Consider the following 16,964-nt stretch of genomic DNA (forward strand, 5'->3'; position numbering starts at 1 on the left):
TTTATGGTGATAAAAACTTTTGTTGTTCTTCATTTTCAAGTGAGCTACAGTGCCTTGGTACTATTTTTTCAAATGTTTATAGAAAAGCATATGTTCTTATCACATGGTGTTTTAACTTGTTTTGAGAGTTGAAAGTATTGCAAATTTAATTTGTAGAACCCAAAACAGGATAACTTGATTATACATGTATCTGATATGTAATTATTGCAGATAAAAACCACATGGAACTAGTGTAACAATGATTAGAACTGATTTGGTGGATCAATATTCCCAGATTACTGTGCTATAAATAATCTGCCCATCCTATACAGGAGATTAGTTGTATGTACTGGCTGGTTCATCAACACAGAGCTGCAACATCCACAGTGTCCGCAGAAACTGTTATCATAAAACTCACAATCAGAAACATATGTTAGGATAACAGTTATGACAGATAACCGGAAAAAACTGAAATTGTACACCGTTGAGAAAGTGGAGCAAGGCCTACTTCCAGGTGACTGCACTGATGAGATTAGGGGCTAATTTTCTCTTATGACTTCTGTATAAACTTAATGTATCTTTTACACAGAGATAAAACTGTGAAATATGAATCAATTGATAAAAGAACAATTTCCACAATGAAATCCTTACTGTACCTGATTGGTACGTACAGTTTTGTATATGATAGTCAGACCCTGGTTTTAATCTGTGCAAAATTATTTCCAATAAACAGAAAGCATCATTTGTAAAATGTGAATCAATGGTTTGTATGACGGTATGTTTTTATGTGAACAAGGGATTTGTATAGGATTCTAAACTTAATACCTTTGACTGGTACTTTGGGATTTTGTTTTTGTAAATTATGAGGAAGTGGGAAAGTTTTAATCCAAACTGGAAATTTTTACCACAGTCTTTGGGTTGAATATCAGCCTATGGGCAGATCTAGATAATTCCCTGTGAACTTTCCTAATTGAGATATATTCTCGTCCTCCATTATCAACTGTAAATATGTTGTAGATTCCATCATGTGGTGAGGTGTAAATATATTCTTGACATTGTTTTCTTGTTGGCGTAATACCTGTCAGACTCTGGTTAGAGTTGATCCCAGCACTCTCTGGCTTGTAGTAAGAGACTACATATGACTGGATCAGGTGTCAGACATAGTGACGACTTGGTTGTGTCATCATACCCCAGCGGTATGACACTGCTCATAATATCAACTGGTGTATGACTGAGTGTATCCCATATAGGGGCTACTGGCACTTTGTACAAGGTATGATATGTTATATCAGGGTTTTACGGGACGCAAGATTCCTGCGTATTGGACGCAGAAATTTGGTGAAGTACCCCCAAACTAAAATCCTGTGCGTCCTTGTGGACGCGATATAATTTTTTTCTGGGAAAGAACTTTCTGAGTTTGTAATGATATCCCATATTAAAATATAAACATTCTATTTACAATCATTATTCTAATGACATTGAAAGTAACACATATCTTAACATAATCATTATCAAATGAGAAGCATTCATTATCATTGATTTAATGCAAATTGATGGACCCCCAATTTTGGAAATGGACTCTCAAAAAAATATGCCCTCAGTCCCCAGGACTTCTACTTTCGAAGAGCTATGTAAAACCCTGTGTTATATTTGTTATTACACGTTCTCAGTAAAGTACAGATTTGAGTACTGTTGTTAAGTAGAATCCCGTGGAAGCTGCAGTGGCTGTGGGTTACAGCAAGGGCAGTTATATGAAGGGACCTATCTATAAAGCACCTGTTACAACTAGTGGTCCAAACTCTCAAGGCTGATCATAACTAACTAATGCCTTGTAGATCAAGTCCCAACACCTGAACATACTCATACGTGCAACAATCAGTCTCACAATGTTAATGACATCTTTATACAAAAATGGCACATCTTTAATAAAATATGAGCTTTCAAGAAAAAGTGGAATTCAGTTTCTGTGTATGGCACAACATAACGGGACATATATGTTTTGGCCTTGGTATTATATACATCCTCCCTGCCCCTACCCTAACATTATGACTAGGACAACTAAATATCACCAGTGGTATTTGATACAGCATACTTGTCAGATGGTCATAATTGAACTGTTTCTTCACAGAGCAAAAATAGTCCAGCTTAGAATAATATTCCAGACTATTATTCCATATTTGCTGACTAATATCTTTGCATCATCGCTTAAAGCACAATGTTGTAAATGCATTTCCATTTCCATAAATTCCAACACCAAATGCATTTACATTTCCATACATTCCAACACCAAATGCATTTACATTTCCATAAATTCCAACACCAAATGCATTTACATTTCCATACATTCCAACACCAAATGCATTTACATTTCCATAAATTCCAACACCAAATGCATTTCCATTTCCATAAATTCCAACACCAAATGCATTTCCATTTCCATACATTCCAACACCAAATGCATTTCCATTTCCATAAATTCCAACACCAAATGCATTTACATTTCCATACATTCCAACACCAAATGCATTTACATTTCCATAAATTCCAACACCAAATGCATTTCCATTTCCATTTCCATAAATTCCAACACCAAATGCATTTACATTTCCATTTCCATAAATTCCATCACCAAATGCATTTCCATTTCCATAAATTCCAACACCAAATGCATTTACATTTCCATTTCCATAAATTCCAACACCAAATGCATTTACATTTCCAAACTTAGTAACACTAGTAGCCAACAAGCTTTACCATTTTCTGCCCTCCATACTGAAAATCATCGGGACCTTTTAAGGATAATATTTATGTGTTGTGACAATAACACTTACTACAATTTTAATAACCTTTACATACTGCAAAACCTTGATCGATGTTCTATTTACCATACAGTTATGTTAAGGGGGTTTCAGTTCAAGCGAAGGTGTTTATAGAAAAGATCATGTACATTTTCAATATCAAGGGAAGGATAAAATCTCCCAACTTCTGCTGCATAATTTATAATTGGCAATACATTTATATCAAAAATATGAAAACAGACAGTTGCTGGGGTTGCAGATAACTTAGTTGAACTTAATTTGTTAAAAACAAAACTTGTATATGAAAGAAGAAGGGTTATGATGTACCGATACTCTCAGACAAAAAAGCTTGAACTTCTTTCAGAGGCGTATTGAAGTAGGAGTACAACGGAAGGAAGAAAAAGACCCCCATCAATCAAAATCCATTTGTTTATGGACCTGTTAGCTTCATATACTGTTATCTTAACCACTATGTAGTTAGCTGGCTTCTCTAACTTATTCAAACCCTAATCCAATGATCATGTCCTTATATATATATATATATATATATATATATATATATGTGCCTCTCAGTCTTCTCTCAGTGTTCACGAATGGTGTTTGAAAGTCACAGGACATTGGGTCCTGTAAGTTTCAGATGTCTGTCTGACCCATTGAAAATGCACAGGACCCATGGAATAAAATTAAACACACATTTCAGATTTAATATTTCTTATAACTGACATTGAAATTATTAACAAACATAAGATTTATAAATAGCAAACAAGTGTCACATGTCGCATAAAACAACTTCAGTCAGGGTCATTGTGAAATATACAGTCAGACACTGGGGCCGGCAGGTTGTAGACTTCTGTCTGACCATTGGCGAATCTGCCAGATTTGTCAGAGGGTCAGACGCTATTCGTGAACACTGTTCTCTATACATCGCTTGCTTGATAACGGTGTTTGAACCTACACCAAAATTCACACATATTGTAATAACGAAGTTGTTCATCCATATAATCTTATGCTTCCTTACTAAACTTGAATGTTATGTATCTCCATCTGTCCCTCGACCTTCCATTCATTTCTCAGCCCATCCAACCTTCCATCTACTTATCATTTTGTTAACATCTATCGTTCTTAAAAATCACATCCATCTGTTATGTCCTCATTTTTCATATCTTTACATCTTCCATCTAAGTTTCAATTTTCATCCATCAATTTTTCCATGTATTATCTGTCATCCACCCACCCACCCATCCATCCTGTCATTTGGCCTGTCAACCTTCACACATTTGATTTCTTTCTTCTTCATGTATTTACAGTTAACTGTTTTTTGTTGACAGTGCTGACACTCCAGATGACAGTAAGAAACAGAGAGTAGAAGGTGAGTTGACATTACTTCAACAGAAACATTGGTTGATATTGCCGTGGATTCTCCTTCCATCATAATGCCTGATCCTGATGTTTGCACAACACAGAACAAGGCATGATGCATGATCCTGATGCTTGCACAACATGGAACAAGGCATAATGCATCATACTGATGCTTGCACAACATGGAACAAGGCATAATGCATGATACTGATGCTTGCACAACATGGAACAAGGCATAATGCATGATCCTGATGTTTGCACAACACAGAACAAGGCATAATGCATGATACTGATGCTTGCACAACATGAAACAAGGCATAATGCATGATCCTGATGTTTGCACAACATGGAACAAAACATAATGCATGATACTGATGTTTGCACAACACAGAACAAGGCATAATGCATGATACTGATGTTTGCACAACATGGAACAAAACATAATGCATGATACTGATGTTTGCACAACATGGAACAAAACATAATGCATGATACTGATGTTTGCACAACATGGAACAAAACATAATGCATGATTGCACAATACAGAACAAGGCATAATGCATGATTCTGATGCAACTACAGAACAAGGCATAATGCAGAACAAGGCATAATGCATGATACTGATGCTTGCACAATACAGACCAAGACATAATGCATACTGATGTTTGCACAACACAGAACAAGGCATAATGAATGATACTGATGTTTGCACAACACAGAACAAGGCATAATGCATGATTCTGATGCTTGCACAATACAGAACAAGGCATAATGCATGATACTGATGCTTGCACAATACAGAACAAGGCATAATGCATGATACTGATGTTTGCACAATACAGAACAAGGCATAATGCATGATACTGATGCTTGCACAACACAGAACAAGGCATAATGCATGATACTGATGTTTGCACAATACAAACAAGGCATAATGCAGAACAATGGCATAATGCATGATACATGATACTGATGCTTGCACAATACAGAACAAGGCATAATGCATGATACTGATGTTTGCACAATACAGAACAAGGCATAATGCATGATACTGATGTTTGCACAATACAGAACAAGGCATAATGCATGATACTGATGCTTGCACAACACAGAACAAGGCATAATGCATAATGCATGATACTGATGCTTGCACAACACAGAACAAGGCATGATGCATGATCCTGATGCTTGCACAATACAGAACAAGGCATAATGCATGATACTGATGCTTGCACAACATGGAACAAGGCATAATGCATGATACTGATGCTTGCACAATACAGAACAAGGCATAATGCATGATCCTGATGCTTGCACAATACAGAACAAAGCATATCCCGGTGTCAGGGGTTTTCGACGATGTAAGACAAAAACGTAATTTTTATCTGTAATATCATTTAAACTTTTTATTTTACTAACCTCGAGTGATAAAGGATATATTCATCTATTTCCCATGTTGACAGTTTTGATTTGTCATAGCAATAACCGGTGATCTCATGACACTCAAATTTGGTATGTAATAGTTATAGTCGACAGTACCATGTGCCGCCTTGGCAAACTAACATTACTTGCACTACTGCAATGCTAGTACATATTCCATTCTTGCATATCTCACTTTGGAAAGGACATAAGGGTTCAAGTAAAACATGCTCTCTAAAAAAACACGTAAATATTCGTTAATATTCGGTTCTGGTGACCACGAATAACGAATTGAATTCATGAAGGGCTACGGTTCGATTCAGCGAATATTTGAGTGAATGGTTACAGCCTTAGTAAATAATATTGATGTTTGTTTGCTTTTTATATGACTTTACTTCCGGATTTCCATTGTCAATAAAACTTCTCACGACAGCGACTGGGCACCCACCTTACCAGTGAAACTGTTTGTGCACTCCAATCGCACACGTACTCACCCGATATAACGCGAGCAATGCAATCAATCGTCGAAATCACAAGAACGTCGAATTCAGTTCGTGTTGGGATACATGTTCCAACTGGAAACAATTCAAACAGTATGAACCATACTGATAATCAGTATTGAAAAATCACATTAATATATTGATGTTGTTTTTGGAACATTTTTATAGAAACACAACATTCAGATGTCCGGAACTTAATATTTTGATTTTATGTAAAATGCACTTTGAGGGAACCATGCACCCATGCACCTATGCATGCACACACTCTAGTTTATAGCTTTGAGGAAAATAAAATAGCATGCGTACACCATATTTATCATTCCAAGGGATAATGATATAGTGGTAAAGTTTGTTTCTTTCATTATATCAAGGTAGGAAAAACACATCAACTACAAACAACTCAAGCAGCGGACCTGTAGATAAACTGCATGTTAACAGAAAGTACACAGCATAAATAACCATTACCCAATTAGTTCTGATTTGTTTGCATTCAAACAGGTTATCACAACACTATCCGTAATTACCCAGTATACTATGTTACATTGCCTCTTCAGCTTGCATACCTATGTTTCAGACATATATTTACTGATGGATGCAAGCATTTCACATATATACTAGCCACATAAAGAAACTGTGCATTGTCAAAATATTATCCCAGTTGATAAGTACGATAACAATGTCAAAGGTACATATAAACTTTAATGGAGGGATCATGAGACCATAACAAGTCGGGAGAATTTCAATTGAAAAGTCAATCACAATGACGTCACGAGTCCACAAGTGGGACAGGGGTCAAATGACCATGTCACAAGCTCAATAATGGGTATGTCCACCATCGGCATTGAGAACAGCAGTGCATCGACGACGCATAGAGCCTATCAAATGTGCAAGGAAGGCTTGTGGGATGTCACGCCAGATTCTCTCAAGTTCTGTTGCAAGGTCAAGGACGTTATCTGGTGGATGAGGAAGACGGCGTAGACGTCAATCCATCTCGTCCCAAACATGCTCTATCGGGGAGAGATCCGGTGAATTTGCAGGCCAAGGCAGTAAGTCAACGTTGTGGTGTTGAAGAAATCCATAGCAACCCTTGCCGTATGAGGGCGGGCATTGTCCTGTTGGAATGTTAACCCAGGGCCATCATGTCGCAGAAAAGGAATTGCCACAGGTCGATTAATCTGATCCCTGTAGCCCACACCAGTTAAGTTGCCCTGAACAATCACCAAAGGAGTTCTTTGGCGTGCTGTTATTCCACCCCAAATCATCACGGAACCACCACCAAAGCGATTCCTCTCCAAGACACAGGCCTGTGCATAACGTTTTTCCCATGCGTCTATAGGCACGTAGAAACCACAGCAGGGGTATAGTGCCCACTGTACTGTAGAAACCACATCAGGGGCACAGAGCCCACTGTTCTGTAGAAACCACAGCTGGGGCACAGTGCCCACTGTCCTGTAGAAACCGCAGCGGGGACACAGTGTCCACTGTCCTGTAGAAACCACAGCAGGGGCACAGAGCCCACTGTTCTGTAGAAACCACAGCAGGGACACAGTGTCCACCTTCCTGTAGAAACCACAGCAGGGGCACAGTGCCCACTGTCCTGTAGAAACCACAGCTGGGGCACAGTGCCCACTGTCCTGTAGAAACCGCCCACTGTCCTGTAGAAACCGCAGCGGGGACACAGTGTCCACTGTCCTGTAGAAACCACAGCAGGGGCACAGATCCCACCTTCACTTTTACAGCCACAAGAGCAGCACTCTGCTCACTTTCCTGTGGCAACCGTAGCACTCGGTGACGCAAAAAAAAAAGAACTACTGTAACATTGCAGAACAGTCTTCTCCCATTTGAAACTAATGTTGTTGAGAAGTGATTGATATTTAATAACTCACAAGCTGCTCTGTGTTTAGCAGATATGAACCACATGTACAAAGTTGAGAATGTCACATCCTACCCATGTGTCCCATGGCAGGAAATAATTTGTCAGGGCTAATTAGTGAATATAATCGTTGAAATAGTTATTAAGTGGCTTGAAATTATGTCATAGGGATAGAGTATTCAATTAAAATGTAATCAACTGTTTGTTCTATATTTATATCCCCTGCAGAAATATGGAATTTGCTGTATCAGCACATGGTGCAGTTTTGTTCAAAGGCTGAGAGTGTGGGTGTTATTAGATGACCTGTTAGCTACTATAAGGCTCATATTCACAAAACAGCTGTATTAGCCAGTGTAAGAGGTTTTGCAGAATATCTATAATGCCAGGGAAATGGTTCAATTAAGATTTCCAACAAAAAGCCCATTAACAGCCACATAGGGACCTGATACTATTCCTATAATCCCATCCATTTATAGTAGAAGCTAAGGAATCCATATGACAACTCAAAAGGCATTAACGTACAGTCAACATAACACATTACAAGATACAGCCAACAGAAATCATATACACACAGATTCAGACATTACAAGATATAGACAACAGCTTCCTTACACCTGCAACATCCGACATTACAAGAAGTATTCAATGACATCCTTACACATGCAACATCAAACATTACAAGAAGTATTCAATGGCATCCTTACACATGCAACATCCAACATTTCAAGAAGTATTCAATGGCATCCTTACACATGCAACATCAGACATTACAAGAAGTATTCAATGACATCCTTACACATGCAACATCAAACATTACAAGAAGTATTCAATGGCATCCTTACACATGCAACATCCAACATTTCAAGAAGTATTCAATGGCATCCTTACACATGCAACATCAGACATTACAGGAGTATTCAATGACATCCTACACATGCAACATTTACAAAAATGAATGGCATCCTTACACATGCAACATCCAACATTACAAGAAGTATTCAATGGCATCCTTACACTTGCAACATCAGACATTACAAGAAGTATTCAATGACATCCTTACACATGCAACATCCGACATTACAAGAAGTATTCAATGGCATCCTTACACATGCAACATCCGACATTACAAGAAGTATTCAATGACATCCTTACACATGCAACATCAAACATTACAAGAAGTATTCAGTGGCATCCTTACACATGCAACATCAGACATTACAAGAAGTATTCAATGGCATCCTTACACATGCAACATCAGACATTACAAGAAGTATTCAATGACATCTTTACACATGCAACATCCGACATTACAAGAAGTATTCAATGACATCCTTACACATGCAACATCAGACATTACAAGAAGTATTCAATGGCATCCTTACACATGCAACATCCGACATTACAAGAAGTATTCAATGACATCCTTACACATGCAACATCAGACATTACAAGAAGTATTCAATGACATCTTTACACATGCAACATCAGACATTACAAGAAGTATTCAATGACATCCTTACACATGCAACATCCGACATTACAAGAAGTATTCAATGACATCCTTACACATGCAACATCCGACATTACAAGAAGTATTCAATGACATCCTTACACATGCAACATCCGACATTACAAGAAGTATTCAATGACATCCTTACACATGCAACATCCGACATTACAAGAAGTATTCAATGACATCCTTACACATGCAACATCCGACATTACAAGAAGTATTCAATGACATCCTTACACATGCAACATCCGACATTACAATGAAAGAAGTATTCAATGACATCCTTTACACATGCAACATCCGACATTACAAGAAGTATTCAATGACATCCTTACACATGCAACATCCGACATTACAAGAAGTATTCAATGACATCTTTACACATGCAACATCCGACATTACAAGAAGTATTCAATGACATCCTTACACATGCAACATCAGACATTACAAGAAGTATTCAATGACATCCTTACACATGCAACATCAATGACATTACAAGAAGTATTCAGTGACATCCTTACATGCAACATCAATGACATCAACATCCGACATTACAAGAAGTATTCAATGACATCCTTACACATGCAACATCCGACATTACAAGAAGTATTCAATGACATCCTTACACATGCAACATCCGACATTACAAGAAGTATTCAATGACATCCTTACACATGCAACATCCGACATTACAAGAAGTATTCAATGACATCCTTACACATGCAACATCCGACATTACAAGAAGTATTCAATGACATCCTTACACATGCAACATCCGACATTACAAGAAGTATTCAATGACATCCTTACACATGCAACATCCTCGACATTACAAGAAGTATTCAATGACATCCTTACACATGCAACATCCGACATTACAAGAAGTATTCAATGACATCCTTACACATGCAACATCCAGACATTACAAGAAGTATTCAATGACATCCTTACATTACAAGCAGACATTCAAACATCCGTATCAATGACATCCTACACATGCAACATCCGACATTACAAGAAGTATTCAATTACAAGATTCAGACATCCTCATCCTTACACATGCAACATCCGACATTACAAGAAGTATTCAATGACATCCTTACACATGCAACATCCGACATTACAAGAATATTCATCCAATGACATCCTACACATGCAACATCCGACATTACAAGAAGTATTCAATGACATCCTTACACATGCAACATCCGACATTACAAGAAGTATTCAATGACATCCTTACACATGCAACATCCGACATTACAAGAAGTATTCAATGACATCCTTACACATGCAACATCCGACATTACAAGAAGTATTCAATGACATCCTTACACATGCAACATCCGACATTACAAGAAGTATTCAATGACATCCTTACACATGCAACATCCGACATTACAAGAAGTATTCAATGACATCCTTACACATGCAACATCATTACATCCGACATGCAACATCCGGACACATTACAAGAAGTATTCAATGACATCCTTACACATGCAACATCCGACATTACAAGAAGTATTCAATGACATCCTTACACATGCAACATCCGACATTACAAGAAGTATTCAATGACATCCTTACACAACATCCGGTACATTACAAGAAGTATTCAATGACATCCTTACACATGCAACATCCGACATTACAAGAAGTATTCAATGACATCCTTACACATGCAACATCCGACATTACAAGAAGTATTCAATGACATCCTCACGGTGCAACATCACATGCAACATCCTTACACATGACATTACAAGAAGTATTCAATGACATCCTTACACATGCAACATCCGACATTACAAGAAGTATTCAATGACATCCTTACACATGCAACATCCGACATTACAAGAAGTATTCAATGACATCCTTACACATGCAACATCCGACATTACAAGAAGTATTCAATGACATCCTTACACATGCAACATCCGACATTACAAGAAGTATTCAATGACATCCTTACACATGCAACATCCGACATTACAAGAAGTATTCAATGACATCCTTACACATGCAACATCCGACATTACAAGAAGTATTCAATGACATCCTTACACATGCAACATCAAACATTACAGATCAAATTGTGACAACAATGATGAGTTAGCACCCTTTTACATTCGATAATTCAGACTTTTGAAGTCAAATATGTTTTTACACTGTCATGAATGATTGATTCAAGAAATAATTTGTATTTATTGAGTTATTGCTGACTTTGCTGTAAAATTCCATTTCACACTTGATATTAATCAGTAAAATGTTACAAACAAATACATAAATCACTGAAGGTAATTTTTTGTCAATGTGCTGATGTTCACTATGCAGGCACAGTTGTATCATGGAATGCTGTAGGATTTTGTAGGAATTTGCACCCAACTGAGAAAGGTCTGCCACTACTCTTTGCTTTCACTGTGCTTTGCTGACACATGCTTAAGGAGATTGTACTTGCTATTTATCACCTACATAATCCCCTGTATGTGTTCTTGCACACTTTACTGGCCCCATTTCCAAGTTCCAGTTCAGTTTTTCCATATTGACTTTTTGTCAGTGTGACCCGCTTTCTCCTTGATATATGTTGCTTTGACATACTTGTCATCCTGAAATTGACCATTACCTTCCTGAAATAGAAATATAGATTAATAATGTTTTGGTTGTTGTACTTTACTGCAGTTGAATGGTATTGATATAAGTTTTAAATAATATTGAGGCTTTTGAGGCTGTGTGTTCACTGCGAAAATTCAATTTTGTTATAGATGCAGAAAAACTGAAAACGCATACATACATGCTTGCTCACTCTCTCAGTCACTGAAGGGGCAGTGGGGTAGCCTAGTGGTTAAAGCGTTTGCTTGTCATGCCAAAGGCCCAGGTTCAACTCTCCACATGGGTACAATGTGTGAAGCCCATTTCTGGTGTCCCCTGCCGTGATGTTGCTGGAATATTGCTAAAAGGGCGTAAAACGCCAACTTACTCACTCACAGTCACTGAACCACTTTGTATGACAGGTTCAATTAGTAAGTTCCACTCACTCACTCTGATAAGCTTAACACTGTTACAAAATTTTGCATTCTGTAACTTGAACCACTTTTTATAGTTTTCCTTACGTTGTTTGAATCTGGAACAGTTACATTGTGATGTATTCGATACATAGCTCTGGAACACACTTCAGACATGTTCCACATAACTTGTCAGTCTGACACTAAAATTCACTGTATCCTAAAACACATACTGTGATTATGACAACTGAAAAAAGTATTTATGGTTCCGGAATAATAATTTATGGTTTCAGCTGCAGCGACTGAAATTTGAGTACTTCACATGCTGATAATCACAAATACTTCAGCCTTTTTGCTTATTTTACAAACATCAGCAGAACCGGTAGAAAAGAGTGGATAAGCCGTGAAAGATCTTCTGGAATGAAGATATATGTAATTTGTCATTTATCATCATAAACTTGCGATATATGAAACATAAAGTTTCAAAAACAAATTCTTGTGGTAGTAGAACGGCCAGAAATGGGTTTCAGTGTCTGGAGGCTACTGAGATAGGAATAGCATGAGTACCTTGTATGACTGCTGTTTGTCATTAAATCCTACTTTCAACTGTAACCTACACTACTTGTGAGATGAGACAGGGTGGTGGGGTAGCCTCATGGTTAAAGCGTTTGCTCGTCATAAGGAAGACCTGGGTTCGATTCCCCACATGGGTACAATGTGTGGAGTCCATTTCTGGTGTCCCACGCTGTGAAATTCTTGGAATATTACTAAACTCACTCACTCACTCATAAGAGGTGAGTATGGTTTTAAGCCACTTTTAGCAATATTCCCGCAGTAACACCAGCTATGGGTTTCACACATTGTACCCATGTGGAGAATCGAACCCGGGGTCTTCGGTGTGACAAAATAATGCTTTAACCATTAGGCTACCCCATCGTCCCCATAAGAGGTGACAAATAGGGCCATGTGACAAATAGCACCATGTGACCATGTGACATCATAACCTTACAGCATGAAATGTTGTTTATCATATCAACCACTAGTTTTTTCAGGCTGCATTGAAACAACTTCAAGATTCAACAAAAAACATAACATTTTAACATTGTTACATGGTCATATCAAATTAAAATGCAAATGTTAACCCAGAAATGGGTTCACACAAAAGTCTGTGTGAAATCAGTAAGTGGCCACTCTAGATTAATAAATAATCAACAAATCATATTCAAACACAGAGTATTAGGTTTACAATCAAAAGCAGGTACTTGATCACTTCAACAGGTCCAGATGTTCAACTTGAGTACCCTGTGGGTGAAACTTGCCCTGTGCTTGAGAACCAGATGATAAGCACCTTTTGATAACATAATTATCTTTATAAATAAGAGTTCAGCGTGTAGGCTTATTTTACTTCCCGTTTCCAGTAAATAGAAGCAAATCATATATAACTTGATATAAATAGAATGTAAATAAACCCACCTGTGTCCCATTTTCATTATCATGACTTTCTTTGGCATGCTGACCTTCATGGTGCAAGGTATTTACACAGATGTACATTGAAATGTCTCAAACAACTATAGGTCTTGATGTTAAGTGAATCCACTTCCACGTAATTTATTTACTTTGGACAAAAACTTGCTCTGTGTTTTTGTAACAACAGGATATATGTTTGAAATATTTATCAACTGTCTATTGACAACAGTCTTATGAGAATGTACCTATTAAAATAAGCTCATGTGTGATTGGATTACTGACAGAACAATCATCCAAAGAAATTACTGAAAAGAGGAAATGCTGCTATTGCTGTTCTAAATGTACACCAGCTGTCATTTGTAGCTTAGATTTTTTTCTAAATTATTAGACTTTCACTCATTTTATACACGTATATTGAAATAAACAAAGGATGTGAATTTGAGTTAACTCTCCTTAACAAGTACTTGCATCATCAAAACTCTATTTTGCTGAAACTGACCAGTCCCTGAGTGTCCAGCCCTATAATCGGAAGGTGTAAATGTACATCTAACCCTCAAGAAACAGTCCCATTCCCAAACTTCTGAAATGATCAAGCATGTCGTGGTTGTAAACAATGACCAGGGGAGTTAACTCTGATCATGTGCTGCTAATAATAGCACTCAACATTGCACCGTTTTTCACTATCTCTACAAACACTACACACAAACCTCCAAGTCTAATATTGCTACATAACACCATTTATTACCCATTTCAGATGCAGACAGTTCCACAGTGGACAGTTCTACAGAAGAACAGCCTCTACCAAGACGAGTGAATGGTGTAGCCAGGGTCATTGGCATATTGCCTGGAATTGGCAACTACTCTGATGACAGTACTGACTCTAACTCCTCAAATAGTGACTCTGATCTCGATGAGTTCATGACAAGGCCCAAAGTGAAGAGAATCGTTATCCAGTCAAAGGAGGGATGTTAGCTTGGTCTTCCACAAGATGCTGCATCAACATCTTCCAACATCAGTTCCAGGACAAGACTGTACAAAGTGTCACCATGGGTGAAAGAACTGTTGATTTTAGTTACACAGAGATTTCAAGGAGCAATGTAAACAGTAGCATCAAATTAGCATATAATGCACTGGTATCTGAAATAAAACCATGTTTGTTAAGGGAACCTGTTGAAACATACTACCCCACGCTCCGAGAGGGATATTCTGGATATCCAGGTTGGACTTCATTTTATTGCTTGCCTAGGAGATGACGTCAAACAATAGTATGCCATATGGCTACGTAACTGGAGTATGTTCACCTTCCTTTAGAGTTAATCAGGGCAAGTACAAAAATCATGTACAGCAACATAACAACATGAATTCGCCCAGTATCCTTCTCAAATGTTGAGTAGTATATTAGAGTGACCTGGTTATGTTTACTTGGTTATGGACAGCTCTAATAACGTCAAATATCAGTAACAAAATAAATATGTTTTATTCGACAGAGGAAAACTAGCCCAAAGTCTACTTACAATATCATTTTTAACATTAAGCATGTAACTCAAGGGTCCTTGACTTGTTTAGAGTTAAAGGTTCAGTGGATCCCTAGGTTCAGATTCTACACCAGAACATTGCAGTGAGTCAACTACAAGAGCAATGATTCTCAAGCAAGACTTAAACATATTCACATAAAGTACAAATATCAATACACGTATCTTGGTTTTCAATTATATTTTCTCCTTACCTACCAAACAGGGTGTTCCTCATATAAATCTATTTATCTACAACTAAAAATGCCTTATTGGTTTTTTAAAATAGTTTTCCATACCTTCAAATTAGAGTGATTTACAAGAGTTTTGGTCAGGTGTTACACAAACTGTCAGTAAGATGTGATATACAAAATTCTTGCCCTGGGTATAGTTGTAATAAGTGCCTATGTAATTGATATTGTCACTCTGTAATTAGTTAGACTTATCTGCAAGAAAACGCTGTTAATTTTGATTTCCAAACAAGATGGTTTATTACCTGACTTAAGACATAAGAGGACTGCAACTGAACCTAGACCTCCTCCAACACCACATAATATTAATCATATTACCTGTAGCGAACTACATGTATGTTCATGGCCTTATAGCCTGACATTGAATATAATGTTATTTAGTGGAACACTTTAAATGGTGACTGGATGTGCCAGTGTTTGTTCATGCTGTTCATTTTAATTGTACAGGTGTATTATCATTGCTACCATCTTCATTCAATTTAACCTGTGTTGATATTCAACTTATTTTGTTGAAGTTGCAAATCATTAAATATTCTGAAATAAAGCATATTATTATACATGTTTATTTCTTTATTTGAAAATCAAAGAGAAGTGAAGGGTGAAATTGTGTCCGGGCATTGTAGTTGCAAGAACAATCTAAATTTGTCTCTTGTAAATATTTTATCGTAGCTATTCGTATTTTAAAAAGAATAAAAACTATGATAATTATCTTTATCTGTTAAAATTACAGGCATTAGAAAAGGCCCTATGAGCTCAGGTGTAGATTACAGAAAGATCTATCAGTGAGTGAGTGAATAAGTTTAGTTTAAACTTACTTTGAACAGAAGTTTTGTTGCGGTAAGTATTAGGGGAGGAAAGCAGGGTGTCCTGCAGGTCCCTGTTACCACCTTGGGGAAACCCAGGAACATGCATATGGTGCTGACAAACCTAAAACCATAGTCTGGCGGAACCAGGATTCAACATATTGCTGGTAGTTGCTGAGTGGGGCCTTAAACAAGAGGCAAACAAACAGCTAACGAACCCTGGCACACTTAAACAAACCTTGATGAACATGAACAAGGCTCTGGTGATCATGAACAAAGCTCTGGTGAACAGGAACAATCCCTCATAAACATAGACATACCTTGTCAAACATGAACAAACCCTGATGATCATGAACAAACCCTGATGATCATGAACAAAGCTCTGGTGAACAGGAACAATCCCTCATAAACATAGACATACCTTGTCAAACATGAACAAACCCTGATGATCATGAACAAACCCTGATGATCATGAACAAAGCTCTG

At 37.5% G+C, this 16,964-nt stretch overlaps 1 protein-coding gene across 1 annotated transcript in view; it reads left to right on the top strand.

Moving 5' to 3' along the window:
* The window catches only part of LOC124259388 (PSME3-interacting protein-like), a 33,478-nt gene extending 17,246 nt beyond the window's left edge, over nucleotides 1-16,232 (top strand). Inside the window, exons 6-7 of the mRNA XM_046693518.1 lie at nucleotides 4,106-4,146; nucleotides 14,668-16,232. Coding sequence (XP_046549474.1) covers nucleotides 4,106-4,146; nucleotides 14,668-14,885 — 259 coding nt within the window. The 3' untranslated portion in view covers nucleotides 14,886-16,232. The remainder of the gene's footprint in view (nucleotides 1-4,105; nucleotides 4,147-14,667) is intronic.
* Nucleotides 16,233-16,964: the final 732 nt, after the last annotated feature.

This window comes from Haliotis rubra, unplaced genomic scaffold, assembly GCF_003918875.1.
Source record: "Haliotis rubra isolate DU_JTF1 unplaced genomic scaffold, ASM391887v1 Scf72, whole genome shotgun sequence".
Taxonomy (NCBI): Eukaryota; Metazoa; Mollusca; class Gastropoda; order Lepetellida; family Haliotidae; genus Haliotis; species Haliotis rubra.